Raw genomic sequence first — 14,507 nt, 5'->3', positions numbered from 1 at the left:
AAACATTCTAAAAACCGAAAAACAAACTCTAACTAAAGAACTTGAAAAGTACAAACCTTTGGTAGAAAAGTTTACATATAGTTCTGAAAAATTGAACATGATACTAAATAGTCAACGAGCAGTATTTAATAGAGCGGGTTTAGGGTATAAACCAAAAAATAAACAAAAACTTCTTAGTAACTTCTTTGTTAAAGCTGGAGAAAGCAAAACTAAGAAAGTAATCTGCTTTTGTTGTGGAACTGTAGGACATAAGGCAAATGTATGTGACTATAGGAAGGGAAAAACTAAAAGAAAAATTAAAAGGGTATGGGTTCCAAAAGGAACCAATATGACTAACCATGAAGGACCCAAGAAAACTTGGGTACCTAAGATTATATGATCTGCTTGTGTAGGAGTGTCTTGCAGCCAAGGTCAACAAAAATTGCTGGTACTTGGATAGTGGCTGCTCAAGACACATGACGGGTGACAAGGATCAATTTTTCACCCTTGAAGCTAAGAAGGGAGGTGCTGTGACTTTTGGAGACAACAACCAAGGTCACATCATTGGTATTGGTAAAGTTCAAATTATCCCTTCTACTTTTATTGATAATGTTAGATATGTTGATGGTCTTAAGCATAACCTATTAAGCATTAGTCAATTATGTGATAAAGAGTATGATGTTATATTTAAACCATCACTATGCATTATAACAAACCCAAATGACAATAGTTTAGTTTTTAAAGGAATTAGACGTGGGAATGTGTATGTTGTAGACCTTGAAGATCTTGCCAAACATAACCAATGTTTAGTTGTTAATGAAACTAAGGATAATGATGCTAGTTGGTTATGGCACCGTAAGTTAGGTCATGCAAGCATGGACACAATAACTAAACTAGTTAAAAGAGATTCCGTGATAGGTTTGCCAAAATTAAAATTTGAAAAGAATAAAATATGTGAAGCATGTCAATTTGGCAAACAATCTAGAAACTCATTTAAATCCATAAAATGTGTCTCTACCTCTAGACCTCTAGAATTATTACAGATGGACTTATTCGGACCAACTAGAACAACAAGCCTAGGTGGAAATAAATATGGTCTAGTTATTGTAGATGATTATTCTAGGTACACATGGGTCATGTTCCTAGCACATAAGGATCAAGCATTTTCTGTTTTTAAGAAATTCCATAAAGAAGTAACCAATGCTAGAGATACCTCAGTAATAGCTATTAGAAGTGACCATGGTACCGAATTCGAAAATCAGTCATTTGATGAGTTTTGTAGTAAAAAGGGGATAATCCATAATTTTTCTGCACCTAGGACACCACAACAAAATGGAGTTGTGGAAAGGAAAAATAGAACTCTAGAGGAAATGGCTAGAACTATGTTATGTGAAAGTAACCTCCCTAAGTACTTTTGGGGAGAAGCCATTAATACTTCTTGTCATATATTAAATAGAGTTTTATTAAGACCCATTATAAAGAAAACACCTTATGAACTTTGGAAAAACAGAAAACCAAAAGTTAATTACTTTCATGTTTTTGGATGTAGGTGTTTTGTTCATAATAATGGGAAAGATAATCTAGGTAAATTTGACTCTAAATCTGATGAGGGCATATTCTTAGGTTACTCCACAACTAGTAAAGCCTATAGAGTCTTTAATAAAAGAACCCTAGTTATAGAAGAATCCATACATGTTGTGTTTGATGATTCTAGTGATTTTTTCTCTAGTAAGAAAGGTAATTTTGATGATGATGCTGAAATTCTTGAAGAAAAGATAAATGAGATGACATTACAAGATGACAATCAAAAATTGATTGAAGATGCATCATCAAGCCAAGAGGCTATTGTGGATCATGGGCTAACTAAAGCTTGGAGGTATGCTCACGGGCATCCTAAGGAACTAATTCTAGATGATCCATCTCAACCGGTTAGGACTAGAGCATCCCTTAGAAATTTAAATAACCATCTAGCTTTTGTCTCACACTTTGAGCCCAAACACATAGAAGAAGCCGAAAATGATGTAAATTGGATAAATGCAATGCAAGAAGAATTAAACCAATTTACTAGAAACAAAGTATGGAATCTAGTTGAGAGACCTTCTGAATATCCAATTATAGGTACAAAATGAATTTATAAAAATAAACTAGATGAAAATGGAATTGTAATAAGGAATAAGGCTAGACTAGTAGCAAAGGGTTATAATCAAGAAGAAGGTATAGATTTTGATGAAACCTTTGCTCCCGTAGCTAGACTTGAGGCTATTAGATTATTATTAGCATTTGCATGCTCTAAGGACTTCAAGTTATTTCAAATGGATGTAAAAAGTGCATTTTTAAATGGGTATATTAATGAGGAGGTATATGTAGAACAACCTCCTGGTTTTGAAAATCATCAATACCCTAATTATGTTTATAAATTGAACAAAGCACTTTATGGTTTGAAACAAGCACCTAGAGCATGGTATGAGAGGCTTAGCAAATTCCTACTAGAACATGAGTTCTCTAGGGGTAATGTAGATACAACACTATTTCTGAAAAAGAAAAACCAAGATATGCTACTAGTACAGATTTATGTTGATGATATCATTTTCGGTGCTACTAACAATCGCCTCTGTGAAGAATTTGCTGATTTGATGCAGAGTGAATTTGAGATGAGCATGATGGAAGAGCTGAACTACTTCCTCGGGCTTCAAATCAAACAGTCTGAAGGAGGCATCTTCATCAATCAAGCCAAATACATCAAGGAGATGCTCAAGAAGTTTGATATGGAGGGAAACAAATCAATCAGCACCCCCATGAGCTCATCATGCAAATTAGACCAAGATGAATCAGGTAAATCTGTAGATCAGAAACTGTATAGAGGTATGATAGGATCTTTATTGTATCTTACTGCAAGTAGACCTGATATTATGTTTAGTGTTTGCATGTGTGCTAGATATCAGGCTAATCCTAAGAAATCACATCTAATTGCAGTAAAGAGAATCTTTAAATACCTAATAGGAACAAAGAACATAGGGTTATGGTATTCTAAAGAATCTAGCCTAAACCTAATAGGATACACAGATTCAGACTTCGCTGGATGTAAGCTTGATAGAAAAAGTACCAGCGGGTCTTGTCAATTTCTAGAAGAAAACCTAATCTCATGGTTTAGCAAGAAACAAAACTCGGTTGCATTATCTACTGCTGAAGCTGAATATGTTGCAGCCGGGAGTTGTTGTGCTCAAATCTTGGGGATCAAACAACAATTAGAAGATTATGGCATTAAACAAGATAAAATACCTATTAACTGTGATAATAGAAGTGCCATTAATCTAACTAAAAATCCAATTCAGCATTCAAGAACTAAACACGTTGAGATAAGACATCACTTCATAAGAGATCATGTACTGAATGGTGATGTGACACTACAATTTGTTTGTACTGATGATCAATTAGCAGACATTTTTATAAAACCCCTAAGTGAAGAGAGGTTTAGTGTGCTTAGGAGGGGATTAGGAGTGATTGATCCATCCTAGTGGTAGTTTCCACTAGATTCGTTGATTTTGATGATTAGATTGTGGTTAAAATAGAGTTTCTTTTCAATGATCATCAAATCAGATCATAATTTAGCGATTTTTCCTCATTCGGCACGAACATAACATGATTTTTAGGTGCGTGCCAAAGTTAGAGACGACTCGAGTAAGTTTCAGAGTCGGCTCCTGAGGGGGAGTCGACTCGCGCATTTGCGGGAGTCGACTCGAGATTGATGGCAGCAGAGGGGGAGTCGACTCGCGCATATTCTGGAGTCGACTCGAGGTCGAGTCGACTCGCGACTCAGTGGAGTCGACTCGCAGTCGGGATCCGACTTTTTAACCCTAACTTTGTCGTTTCGAAAACACTTCTATTCTTCGCCGCCACTGTTCACAAGCCCTAGAGCCGACTCCTAGGTCGTCCCCGGTCGTCCCCAAGCCTTTTCCGTCAACCTTTCACCGTCCCTTAGGGTTTTCCTCCCAATCTAGGTCCTTATGCCGCGTAAAACCGTAGTCCGGAAGAGGTCCCGACCCGAGGCCGGTCCCGAGAGGCGCTCCAAGGCTCGGCACGATCCCGCGAGGCAACAACCTCCGGCTCGTTCCCCGCCGAGGGCGGTTCCCGCGAGGCCGTGCGCCGGGAAGGCCGTCACCACCGGGAGATATGTCGATTTCGACTATCTCTCCCGGGAGGGTTTCACCATAGGTGGGAGATTGCGTGTCCAGGGCTTAGAGTATTTCCTCACATTAGATCTCCCAACTTACCCTGGATTAGTTAGAGAGTTTTACGGTACCGTCCATCGGAGAGATGGGGGTATCGAGGGCACGGTAGCCGGTGTCCCTCTGTTCATTACGGAGGATCTTATTGCCCACATCCTCCACCTTCCACAAGTAGGGGTGGCTCCCACACACCCCGAGGACAGGGTTGAGGCCCTTACGGCCATTCTAGGGCATCCACCCCAGTCACCCTTAGACGAGGTATCCGCTAGCTCACTTCCGATTGAGGTGCGGATCCTCCTGAGTATATTGTCTAGGTCCATCTTCCCTAAGACCGGGAGATTTGATTTTGTATCTGAGAGAGACCTAGCTCTCATGTTCTACATGCTTCAGGACACCCCAATCAACTTTCCCAAACTCATTTATCGATACCTGTGTGAGCCACTAGACAGACCTAGGCTCACCCTACCCTACGGTATGGTATTCACTCTGTTGTTTAGGGAGTACGAGATTCCTATCCCTGAGGGGGAACCCTTTCGCGCATTGCGATGGACTGATCGCATGCGTCCGGGGACCCTACACAGGATGGGGTTTCGGAAGATAGAGGGGACATGGGTTAGGAAGTCCTCCATCACCACACAGACCACCAGACACTCCCCTAGTCCTGAGCCAGATTCTGACTATCCTGACTTACCGGACTTTCCATCCACTTCTGCTCCTACCACCTCCGCCGGACCCTCCTCCTCGGCTCCACCACCCATGGAGGTCCGCATCGCTCTTGAGCAGCTCCGGGAGCTGCGGCAGGAGAAAGTCCGCGATCTGCGGCAGGAGATAGTCCGAGATCTGCGGGATGATCTGCTTCGGAAGCTCCGAGGTTCAGTGCCTGCTCCCTCTCCCGCTCCATCTTCAGCGTTGGTCCCTTCCCTGACGGCCGTGACTGACATGACGGCTCATGTGCGGGAAGAGATCTACAACATGAGGACTTTGCTCCAGGCCCAGTTCCATAGCATGAGTGAGGTCACGAGCACCACTCGACAGATGCGGGATGACATAGGACGTGACATGCACACCACTACCGAGGGGGCCGAGCGCTTGTCGAATGTGCTTATCGACAAGCTGGACGCACTTCAGACGTCGGTGACTGAGCTCTCCACTACACATAGCAGAGCCACTTCGTCGATTATCACTCAGCTCGGGCATGTTACAGATGCAGTCACCCTCCTCATGGAGCAGAGCAGATTGAGAGGAGGAGCCACATCCTCGAGAGGAGGAGATACATCCTCGAGAGGAGCTACATCCTCGAGGAGACCATAGCTGCTTTTTGTGTTTTGTTTTGACATGTATTGTTTTTGCTTTACTTATTGTATTCTCAAATGTATTTACATACAAATCAATACAATGAGTAGCCATATCTTCTTCAATTCTGTGCCATTTGATCTATGATTGATTGTGTGTGCTTACCTCCTTTTTGATACGATGACAAAAAGGGGGAGAAATATGTATAAAATATGTAAAAGGAATCAATGAAAATCAATAAAAAAAAGAAAAACTTTTAAAACACACAAAAATTTGTTCTAAGTGGATTTGGTACCTCGAGGCTCATTATCTCTCTTTTGGGGCTCATAATGGAGTAATCTCCAGAATCTATTCAAGGGATATTCGGAGATTAACTGAATCCTACTCAAGAACAAATTGACAGATTTTCCCTCTAAAAACCAAAAATTTAAAAGTCAAAAATTCTTAGAATCAAAACAAAGTAGATTGCATATGTTGAGGGGGAGAATCTGAATTTTAAGCAAGCTAAATCATTAAAGATATATAAGCCAAACAATTGATTGCATGATATGAAGGCTTATATAATTCCAAATGAAAGGGGGAGCTTTAACTCTGAAATTTATTGTTCACACCTTTCAAACTTGGATAAATTAAATTACCAGACATCTGAATTCATTTATGGATTTTACTTCCTTGTTTATAGAGCAATTCACTTTACATATACTCAATGTTTTGTCATCATCAAAAAGGGGGAGATTGTGGAGTGATTGATTAAAACCCTATTTGATTTTGATGAGCTCAAAGTATTTGAGTATATCTCTTGTTTACTAATGAATTCAATTAAGTGTTTCAGTGAAAATCTTGTCTAAGTGTCTCTAGACTTGGTTCATAATATTTTGGATAAGTTAAGAAGTCAGCTTGAACCAAAGTCTGAGACTCGAGTCGACTCCAGAGTATCACGAGTCGACTCCAAGCGTATCAAGTTCACTGGCACGAGCTCGAGTCGACTCCGGATCAGTACGAGTCGACTCCGACTGAGAACAGACAGACGAACAGAAAGCATCAACTCAAAACCTGTCAGCGAGTCGACTCCTGAAGTGCGCGAGTCGACTCCGATATTCACCGAGTCGACTCCAGGGTAGTATGAGTGGACTCCTAGGAGTCACAGGCAGAAAAGTCAGAGAGCAGTTTTCGGGTCTGAGATTCGAGTCGACTCCAGTGGAACGCGAGTCGACTCCGATGGTTGGCAAGTCGACTCCAAAGAAAGTGAGAGTCGACTCTCAGAGGAACACAAGGAAAAAGTCAGAGAACGTTTTTCGGACTCTGAGATTCGAGTCGACTCCCGCAATACGCGAGTCGACTCCTAGACACCGCGACCCCAAAGAAGACAGAAGACCAATCTGCTGTGTCTGAGAGCCGAGTCGACTCCTAGAAAGCTCGAGTCGACTCCAAGGCAGCGGTACACCAAAAGGGCAGAAGACTTAGTTTCGGAAACTGAGAGCCGAGTCGACTCCGGGGAAGTTCGAGTCGACTCCAAGATTGGACGAGCCAAAAGACAGAAGATCGGAAGTTCGGGCTCTGAGCGCCGAGTCGACTCCTAGGACAGTCGAGTCGACTCGAGTTGGCCAAGTTGAAAATTGGCTCCGTGGACTTCATGGGATGAGCCGACTCCGAAAATGCCAAGTCAGCTCCAGAAGTTGGCGAGTCGACTCCGGGTCAAGACGAGTCGACTCCCAGTCGAAGAGGCTACTTTAATTCAAATCCGAAACAGTTGCCGAGTCGACTCCAGAAAAACATGAGTCGACTCCCGCTACAGCCGAGTCGACTCCTGATCGCGCGAGTCGACTCCAACCCACCAACGGACATATTGTCAGGCTGTGCAGAGTGTGCAGAACGGGCAGAAAAAGGTCTCTAACGGCTAGTTTCCGTGGGAGTTGGTTTAAATAGCCACAGAGGACTGTAGCAAAGTAGAGAACAACTATTCCACTCAAAGTAATCAAGCATTCAATCTCTGCAACCTGTTCTTCAACGAAAAGAGGGAAGAGCGGCATTAACTTCATCCAACTTCCTCTTCCCAGCAATTAAAGAAGCCTCCTCCTGCATTCAAGTCGACCACACATTCAAGAGGAGACCCGAAGTTCGAGAAGCCCCACTCAACTCCAACTCAAACGTGTTTGAGGGCTTCTAACTTTTCTTCTGTTTATATTGTTATTTATCTGCTTTTTGAGAAGCTGTGTTTTCTGTTTGTACCTTTTATTTTCACCTGGTCTTTACTTGGTTCAATCGGGGGATTGAATCAAGGGTATTGAGGTTGGTTGGTGAGCCGAGTGTAAAACCAACGTGTGTAAGGGTTCGATTGTGATCCCAGGAAAACAATCGGGGCGGTTCTAGTCGATGAGCCAGGAAAAACCGACCGAGTTCGTTGTGAGCTCGTAAAACAACAAGTTTGGTTGTGAGCTTGGAAAACAACCGGCTGTAATCCAAGGGGTTATAGTGAATTCCCAAGTGAGACTTGGGGAGTGGACGTAGGAGCAAGGGTTAGCTCCGAACCACTATAAAACTTGGTGTTTGTGATTGATTGTCTCTCTTTCTCTTACTCTCATATCACTTACAGCACATAGCAATTAATTAAACAACTTGCAATAGTTTTAATTAGTCATCCACAACGTTTTAAATAGCTAAATTATTTTAAAACCCAATTCACCCCCCCCCTCTTGGGTTGTCTATCTGGGCAAAAGTAATCCTTCGATGAAATCCATGGAGATGTCCTCCCACACCTGGGTTGGCACCGGCAAAGGTTGGAGTAGCTCGGCCGGAACTTGAGTTTCATATTTATGCTGTTGGCAGACCATGCACTCGGCTACAAATTTTTGGATATCTTTCTTCATCGACTCCCAATGGAAGGCCTGAGAAATCCGTTTGTAGGTCCTTAGCGTTCTTGAGTGTCCTCCAATTTTTGTATTATGGAATTCCTCCATTAACTTCACACCCAACGGTGAACTGGGAGGAATCAAGACCCGATCGTTATAATATAAAATTCCCCTTCTGAACTGATAGTTCTTCATGTAGTCGCGTGTAGCTTCGAGTTGTTGAATTTTTTGCTGCAGATAGGGATCTTCCTGATTAGCAGCCCTTATCTCCTCCCAGATGTTGAATACGGGGCGGCTGAGGGCATGGAGTGCAATCTCTTCGGGTAGTCGAGATAAAGCATCGGCAGCCGAATTGTCCTTCTCAGGTTTGTAAGCTATTTCGTACTCGTATCCCAATAGTTTGGCGACCCATTTTTGTTGCTCCGGTGTGCTCACTCGCTGCTCTAGAAAATACCTTAAACTCTTCTGGTCAGTTCGTATCTGAAACTTCTTTCCCAGCAAATATGGCTGCCACATCCGCACCGCTTCCATTATCGCCAACATTTCCTTAGCATAAGTCGACCATCCTTTCTTTGTTATACCCAACGCCTTACTCATATAAGCAACTGGTTTCCCTCCTTGTGTTAGCACAACGCCAATGCCTTTGTCTGAAGCATCTGTTTCGATCACGAAGGTCTCTGAGAAGTTAGGAATGGCAAGCACGGGGGTGGTCATCATTGCTTGCTTAAGAAGATGGAACGCTTGCTCAGCCTGTGGATTCCATTGAAACTGTCCTTTTCTTAGCAATGTCGTCAAGGGGCCACGATGACCCCATAGCTTTTAACGAATTTTCGGTAGTATCCGATTAACCGCAAAAATCCCCTTAGTTCTGTCATGGTGGTGGGTCGCGGCCATTCTTTCATGGCTTGTATCTTGGTGGCATCAACCTGTACCCCAGCAGCAGATATGATATGACCAAGATACTCCACTTCTTGTTGTCCAAAGTGGCATTTTGAGGGTTGTAAATAGAAGCAATAGTCGGCCAAAATCCTTAGTGTGGTGCTGAGATGGGAAAAGTGAAGCTCCCAAGTAGCGTTGTATACCAGGATATCATCAAAGAAGACCAAGATGAACTTATGCAGGTAACTCTTGGAGATGGAATTCATGGCCGCCTGAAAAGTTGATGGGGCGTTACACAGTCCAAAGGGCATCACCAAATACTCAAAATGTCCGTTGTGTGTGCGGAAAGCTGTTTTATGAACATCATCTGGGTGAACTCTGAGTTGGTGGTATCCGGCCTTAAGATCCAACTTAGAGAAATAACAGGCTTTGTGCAATTCATCCAACATATCATCGACAGTGGGGATCGGAAACCTATCTTTAATGGTGACCGCATTGAGAGCTCTATAATCTGTGCAAAATCTTCATGTGCCGTCTTTTTTCTTCACTAACAGGACGGGAGAGGAGAAATGACTCTGACTCTCCCGGATAATCCCGGCCTCTAGCATCTCAGTTACTTGGCGCTCGATTTCATTCTTCTGGTAATATGCATATCGGTAGGGCCGAACATTGATTGCCGAAGTTCCTTCTTGTAGAGGAATCCGATGGACATAAGGTCGCTCCGGAGGTAATCCTCTGGGTGCCTCAAAGAGTGGAGAGTACCTCTTCATCAACTGTTGGAGGTCCGTGGGCCACTCCTTTTGCACTGCCTTTGGTTGCTGCTCTTCGGTGCCTCGGACTATGATCGCAAAGAGTTGGCTACTCCCCTTGATCTCCTTCTGCATTTTCCAGAAGTCTACGGCTCGGGTAGGTCTCGCCGGTTGCTCGGAAAGCCCACACTCTTGGCCGTTCCACCAGAATGTCATGGTCATGTGCTTCCAGTCGCAGAGCACAAGCCCAAGTTTCTCTAGCCACTGTATGCCTAGAACGGCATCCAACCCTACAAGCGGCAGTGTATAGAAGTCTACCAGGAATCGCTTCCCTTGCAGCTCCAGCTCCACCGACTGGAATATCTCCTGGCATTGTAGGACCTCTCCGTTTGCTACTCGGACTCCAAACTTGACGGTGGCGTCTATGGGCAGCTGGAGTACCACTCACGAAGTTGTGGGTGGAACCGCTGTCAATCAAGACTGTCAATGGATGCCCTTGGATGCATGCCGCCACCCGCATCGTCCGCGGCCCATTCCATCTCGAGAGAGCATGGAAAGAGATCACTGGTTGCGCCTCTTCTCCCGTCGTGTCTTCGTCGTAATGCTCGATGTCGCCGTCTTTAGATCCTTCTGCATCTTCCAAGCGATCAGCTTCGATTACATAAGCCTGAGGGGTCTTGCACCGGTGTCCTGGGGAGAACTTCTAATTACATTTAAAACAAAGTCCACATTCCCGGCGCTGTTGCATCTCCTCCCAGGTGATGCGTCGGATCGGTGTCGGAGCCTGCAGCCGCGGTGCAGTAGTGGATGGGCTCTGGGTTCTCGGAACACTAGTCACTCGGGATGCCACGCCACGAAATGCCTTCCGCTTCTGCTCCAGCCTCTCCTCCCACATCCGGGCAATCGTGACTGCTTCGCGCAAGGAGTGAGGTCTCCGCATACGCACCTCCTTCGCGATCTCCTCCTTGAGTCCTTCGACGAAAGTGCCAATGAGTGCGTCTGGCGGCCATCCCCGGACTCGGTTGGCTAGTTTTTCGAACTCCTGTTGATACTCCCTCACAGTTCCATGTTGCTGTAGTCGTGATAGCTTCTCGTTGAAGTTAATGTACTCATTGGGTCCAAACCGGGCCAGAAGTTCCCGTTCTAACACCCTCCAAGCGATTACAGCTCCCTCGTCTTGGTACGTTCGCCGTAACCACTGCCACATGTGGTTGGCTTCCTCGTCCAAGTAGAATGAAGTGGTGATTACCCGCCGGTTAGCGGGTAATTCTTGGCCATCGAAGTACTGCTCAGCTCGATCGAGCCAAACAATCGGGTCATTACCAGTAAACCGTGGGAAGTCCATTCTGGGATGGCGTTGGACCCCCACGATGTCCTCCGTTCGCCCAAGGGCTCCTTCTCGTGGTGATGGTGGTAATGATTCCGTTGGTTCAAACGGCGGAGGGGACTGCACTGAAATTTGGAGATGTCGGATAGCCTCCAGGACCTCAGTGAGACGCCCATCCATCCGTGCTTCCAAGCCGTGCAGCTCTTCTTGCATGGTGTTCACCTCGACTTCCAGACGCTTGATCCTTTCTTTATTCGACATAGCCGGCTCTGATACCAGTTGATAAGACCCAGCTCTTCTTCACGTCCCAGATCAAGAAGAGAAGTCGTATAGAAGAGAAAGGAAGAGATCTTAATATTTAAATAGACTTCGAAAGTAAAGAAAACGAGGTAACAAACTCTACTTCCTGGGGGTGAGCAACCCGATGCATGCAAGTAGAAAACACTCTACTTCGGGTGAGAGTAACCCCAATGAAAGCTAATAGACGAGATAATACCACACCCCCCCAGCTATCCTCTCACGCCCTCATTTATTTCCCATGGGTGACCTCTTGATAACTGACGTGCAGAAAAGCCGGATGTCATTTCGGAAGACTGTTTCTCACTTCCGATGTTGTAGCCTCGTGCATGGCTTTCATTCCCTCCTTCTCCTTCGCACCAGAACTGCAAGTGGCTGACTTTTTCTCTTCCTTTACCAGACTCCCTGCGACTTCGGCATCTTCGTGGGGAACGTGATCGATGGTCGCGAGATAACGTGGGTTCGGCCTCCGAACTCGTCGAGGTCCGTTGATCCCATCATTTTAGTATAGGTTTCTTTTAATTTTATACCAGTGACCATTTTTAGATTTGTGGTACAACTTGCTCAAGATGGATATGATGCAAGAATGCCATTTCTGATAGTTTACGGAGTACTGGTTAACTATATGAACTAGTTCAGAACTGGCAATTGTCTAGAGGAATGTTTTATAGCAACAACATTAGGGGCTGCCGTACCATCTTTCACTATGTTTGTTGTTGAAGTCTTGACATAGTTGATAAGATCCATCAGTTTAGACCTAACGCATCTTCACTCCAGTGCATTTATCACAAGTAACCAAAATAAAGCATCCAGATTAGGATTTTTCCCAGAATATACTGAAACATATTGTTCACTTGTCAGGATTATAGATTGTCTAATTAAATCATTTGAAGATGTTAAATTTTGTAAGATTAAAAGTTCCAGTGATATAGATCAACAGAAAATTTTCTTTAAAAATCCATTTTAGAAGCTTGGTGCTGTATTCCAACATTCCATGTAATTGAACAAGTCACATAGGAAGATAAGTAACCAAAAGACATCCCACTTGTAGATTTTATTGAAATTCATGTTATCTGTGACACAATATTTTCTAGCAACCTGCTTGACATGTTACTTGATTGCATAATATTGGAATGAACAATTAAGAAAAATTACATCATGAGCAGTCATTTGAAGAATTATTAGCCTGTCCATATGCATGTAGGTTTGATTTTATAAACTGAACTCCGTTCTTTTTTCTTTTCTTTATTTCAGGCAGATGGGAGGGAGGTTCATTTATCTCGATTGTACCCATGTTTCATTGGCTCAAGAATGCTTGGCAGCACTGCTTTTCCGTGGTTCTTTGGTGGGATATCATGGCTCCACAATGAAGAATACCTCACAGCTGCATATGTTGTCGCTGGTTTATCTTTGTTAATTGTATCTTATGATTATCAGGTACTGCAAGTTAAACCTGGAACCAATATATAACCAAGCTCAAAGTTCTGTCTGATTCTATAACAGACTTGATATTTTTTAGTATTTACTGTCAACAGGAGATTGGTGTTCTGGTAATGCTGTTCTGTGTCTACCATGCTTGTGTTGGCTTCATTTTACCTTCACTTGCAAGATTGAGGACAATGTGAGCCAATACTTACTTTCTCACCTATTCAGTTTCCATTTAAATGTTTCATTGGTAAATCTCTTTCTGCCACTTGAGCAGGTACGTCCCAAATGAACTGCGAGGGGGCATGATAAGCTTCTCCTTGGCACCAGCAAGTGCAGCAGTTCTCTTAGCTCTGATACAAGTTTGTTCCATTATCTCTCACCTCTTTAGAAACCTTGGTTTAGATTGTGGAAGCATCATTATATCTTGATTGAAAGCTTTATAGATATGATAATGCAAGAAATTATGTTGACTGTAGGGCGGTTATCGTCAGAACCTTGCAAATGCCATGATTATGGCGCTTGCAGCGCTTGGGCTGTTGGCTGCTGCTGGTTGCATTCATTTACTGACATTGTGGAGAAAACAACCACGCCCCAATTGGCATAAACCTTAAGCACATGATTGGATTTGACACGGGAAAGGGTGGATGGGCTGCATGCAGATTGTCCCCCCTGCTAGCATCACGCTGTTTGGAGTCCAAGGTACTCTCAGTTCAGTGGTTTTTGCAGCAGCATCCTGTCATGGGGCAGGTTATAGGCTTCAATGAGCATTGCTAAGATTGCGAGATTTAACTGCTTCTAAACTTTACTGATACTGACACTAACTAGCACAGACAAAGGCGTCCAAAAGAGTGATGATTATGTGGCCGTAAAAGATGATGGAAACCTATATGAAAGAGTACCCACGAGATGATATATAAACGGCAGAGTTGGTGGAGCTCTGGCGTTACACATAACATACACCTATCCTTGTTTCACAGGGGCAGATCAAGTTTATGTCTGCGCATAGTTCTGTATGGAATGACAATACAATGTTTTCGTGACAATTATAACAAGGTTTGAAATTCTTTACCATGAAGACAAAAAATAACTTAGTGCTTGCTACTACTTTCCCAGATGCTTCAAATATTCAGCTGATAGCGAAACATGCAGTTTTGTAAGGATTACAAGCCAAATTACTATCCAATTGCCCCCATTTGTTTTCTATAACCTGCATGAGAGAGACCTGAAGCAGCACACTTTGTTATTGAAGTGGTTGCTTTGGTAGAAAGAATGCATCAGTTACTAGAAATTGTTTTATCTTATTATTCAAACATAAGAACCTATCATTCTTATTGAAATCGACAGAAAAACTCGAATTACAATGGTGGTCCTGGTTCATTAAATATAAACTGATATGAACCGGTATTTGACTCGGGCAACTATGATAGAAAGTAATATCATGAGTATTTCTTCATTGGCTGAAGGGCGGCGTGATATCGTG

The 14,507-nt window shown here is 43.5% G+C and overlaps 1 protein-coding gene across 3 annotated transcripts in view; it reads left to right on the top strand.

Annotated features, from left to right (window-relative positions):
- Window positions 1–14,184, top strand: part of LOC120103996 (molybdate-anion transporter-like) — a 37,346-nt gene extending 23,162 nt beyond the window's left edge. The window contains exons 6-10 of one of the 3 annotated variants that reach the window (XR_005510145.1): window positions 12,854–13,036; window positions 13,135–13,220; window positions 13,302–13,386; window positions 13,504–13,726; window positions 13,858–14,184. Coding sequence is in view for 1 of the 3 variants with exons in the window: in XM_039122849.1 (XP_038978777.1) it covers window positions 12,854–13,036; window positions 13,135–13,220; window positions 13,302–13,386; window positions 13,504–13,638 (489 nt within the window). In the remaining 2 variants the exon portion in view is untranslated. Of the gene's footprint in view, window positions 1–12,853; window positions 13,037–13,118; window positions 13,221–13,301; window positions 13,387–13,503 lie in introns of all 3 variants that reach the window. The other 2 variants (XR_005510146.1, XM_039122849.1) reach the window with 2 other exon arrangements.
- The last annotated feature ends 323 nt before the right edge of the window (window positions 14,185–14,507 follow it).

Source organism: Phoenix dactylifera, unplaced genomic scaffold (assembly GCF_009389715.1).
Source record: "Phoenix dactylifera cultivar Barhee BC4 unplaced genomic scaffold, palm_55x_up_171113_PBpolish2nd_filt_p 001818F, whole genome shotgun sequence".
NCBI lineage: Eukaryota > Viridiplantae > Streptophyta > Magnoliopsida > Arecales > Arecaceae > Phoenix > Phoenix dactylifera.
Note: the sequence above shows the minus strand (reverse complement) of the source record. Positions and strands in the feature narration are given on the sequence as shown.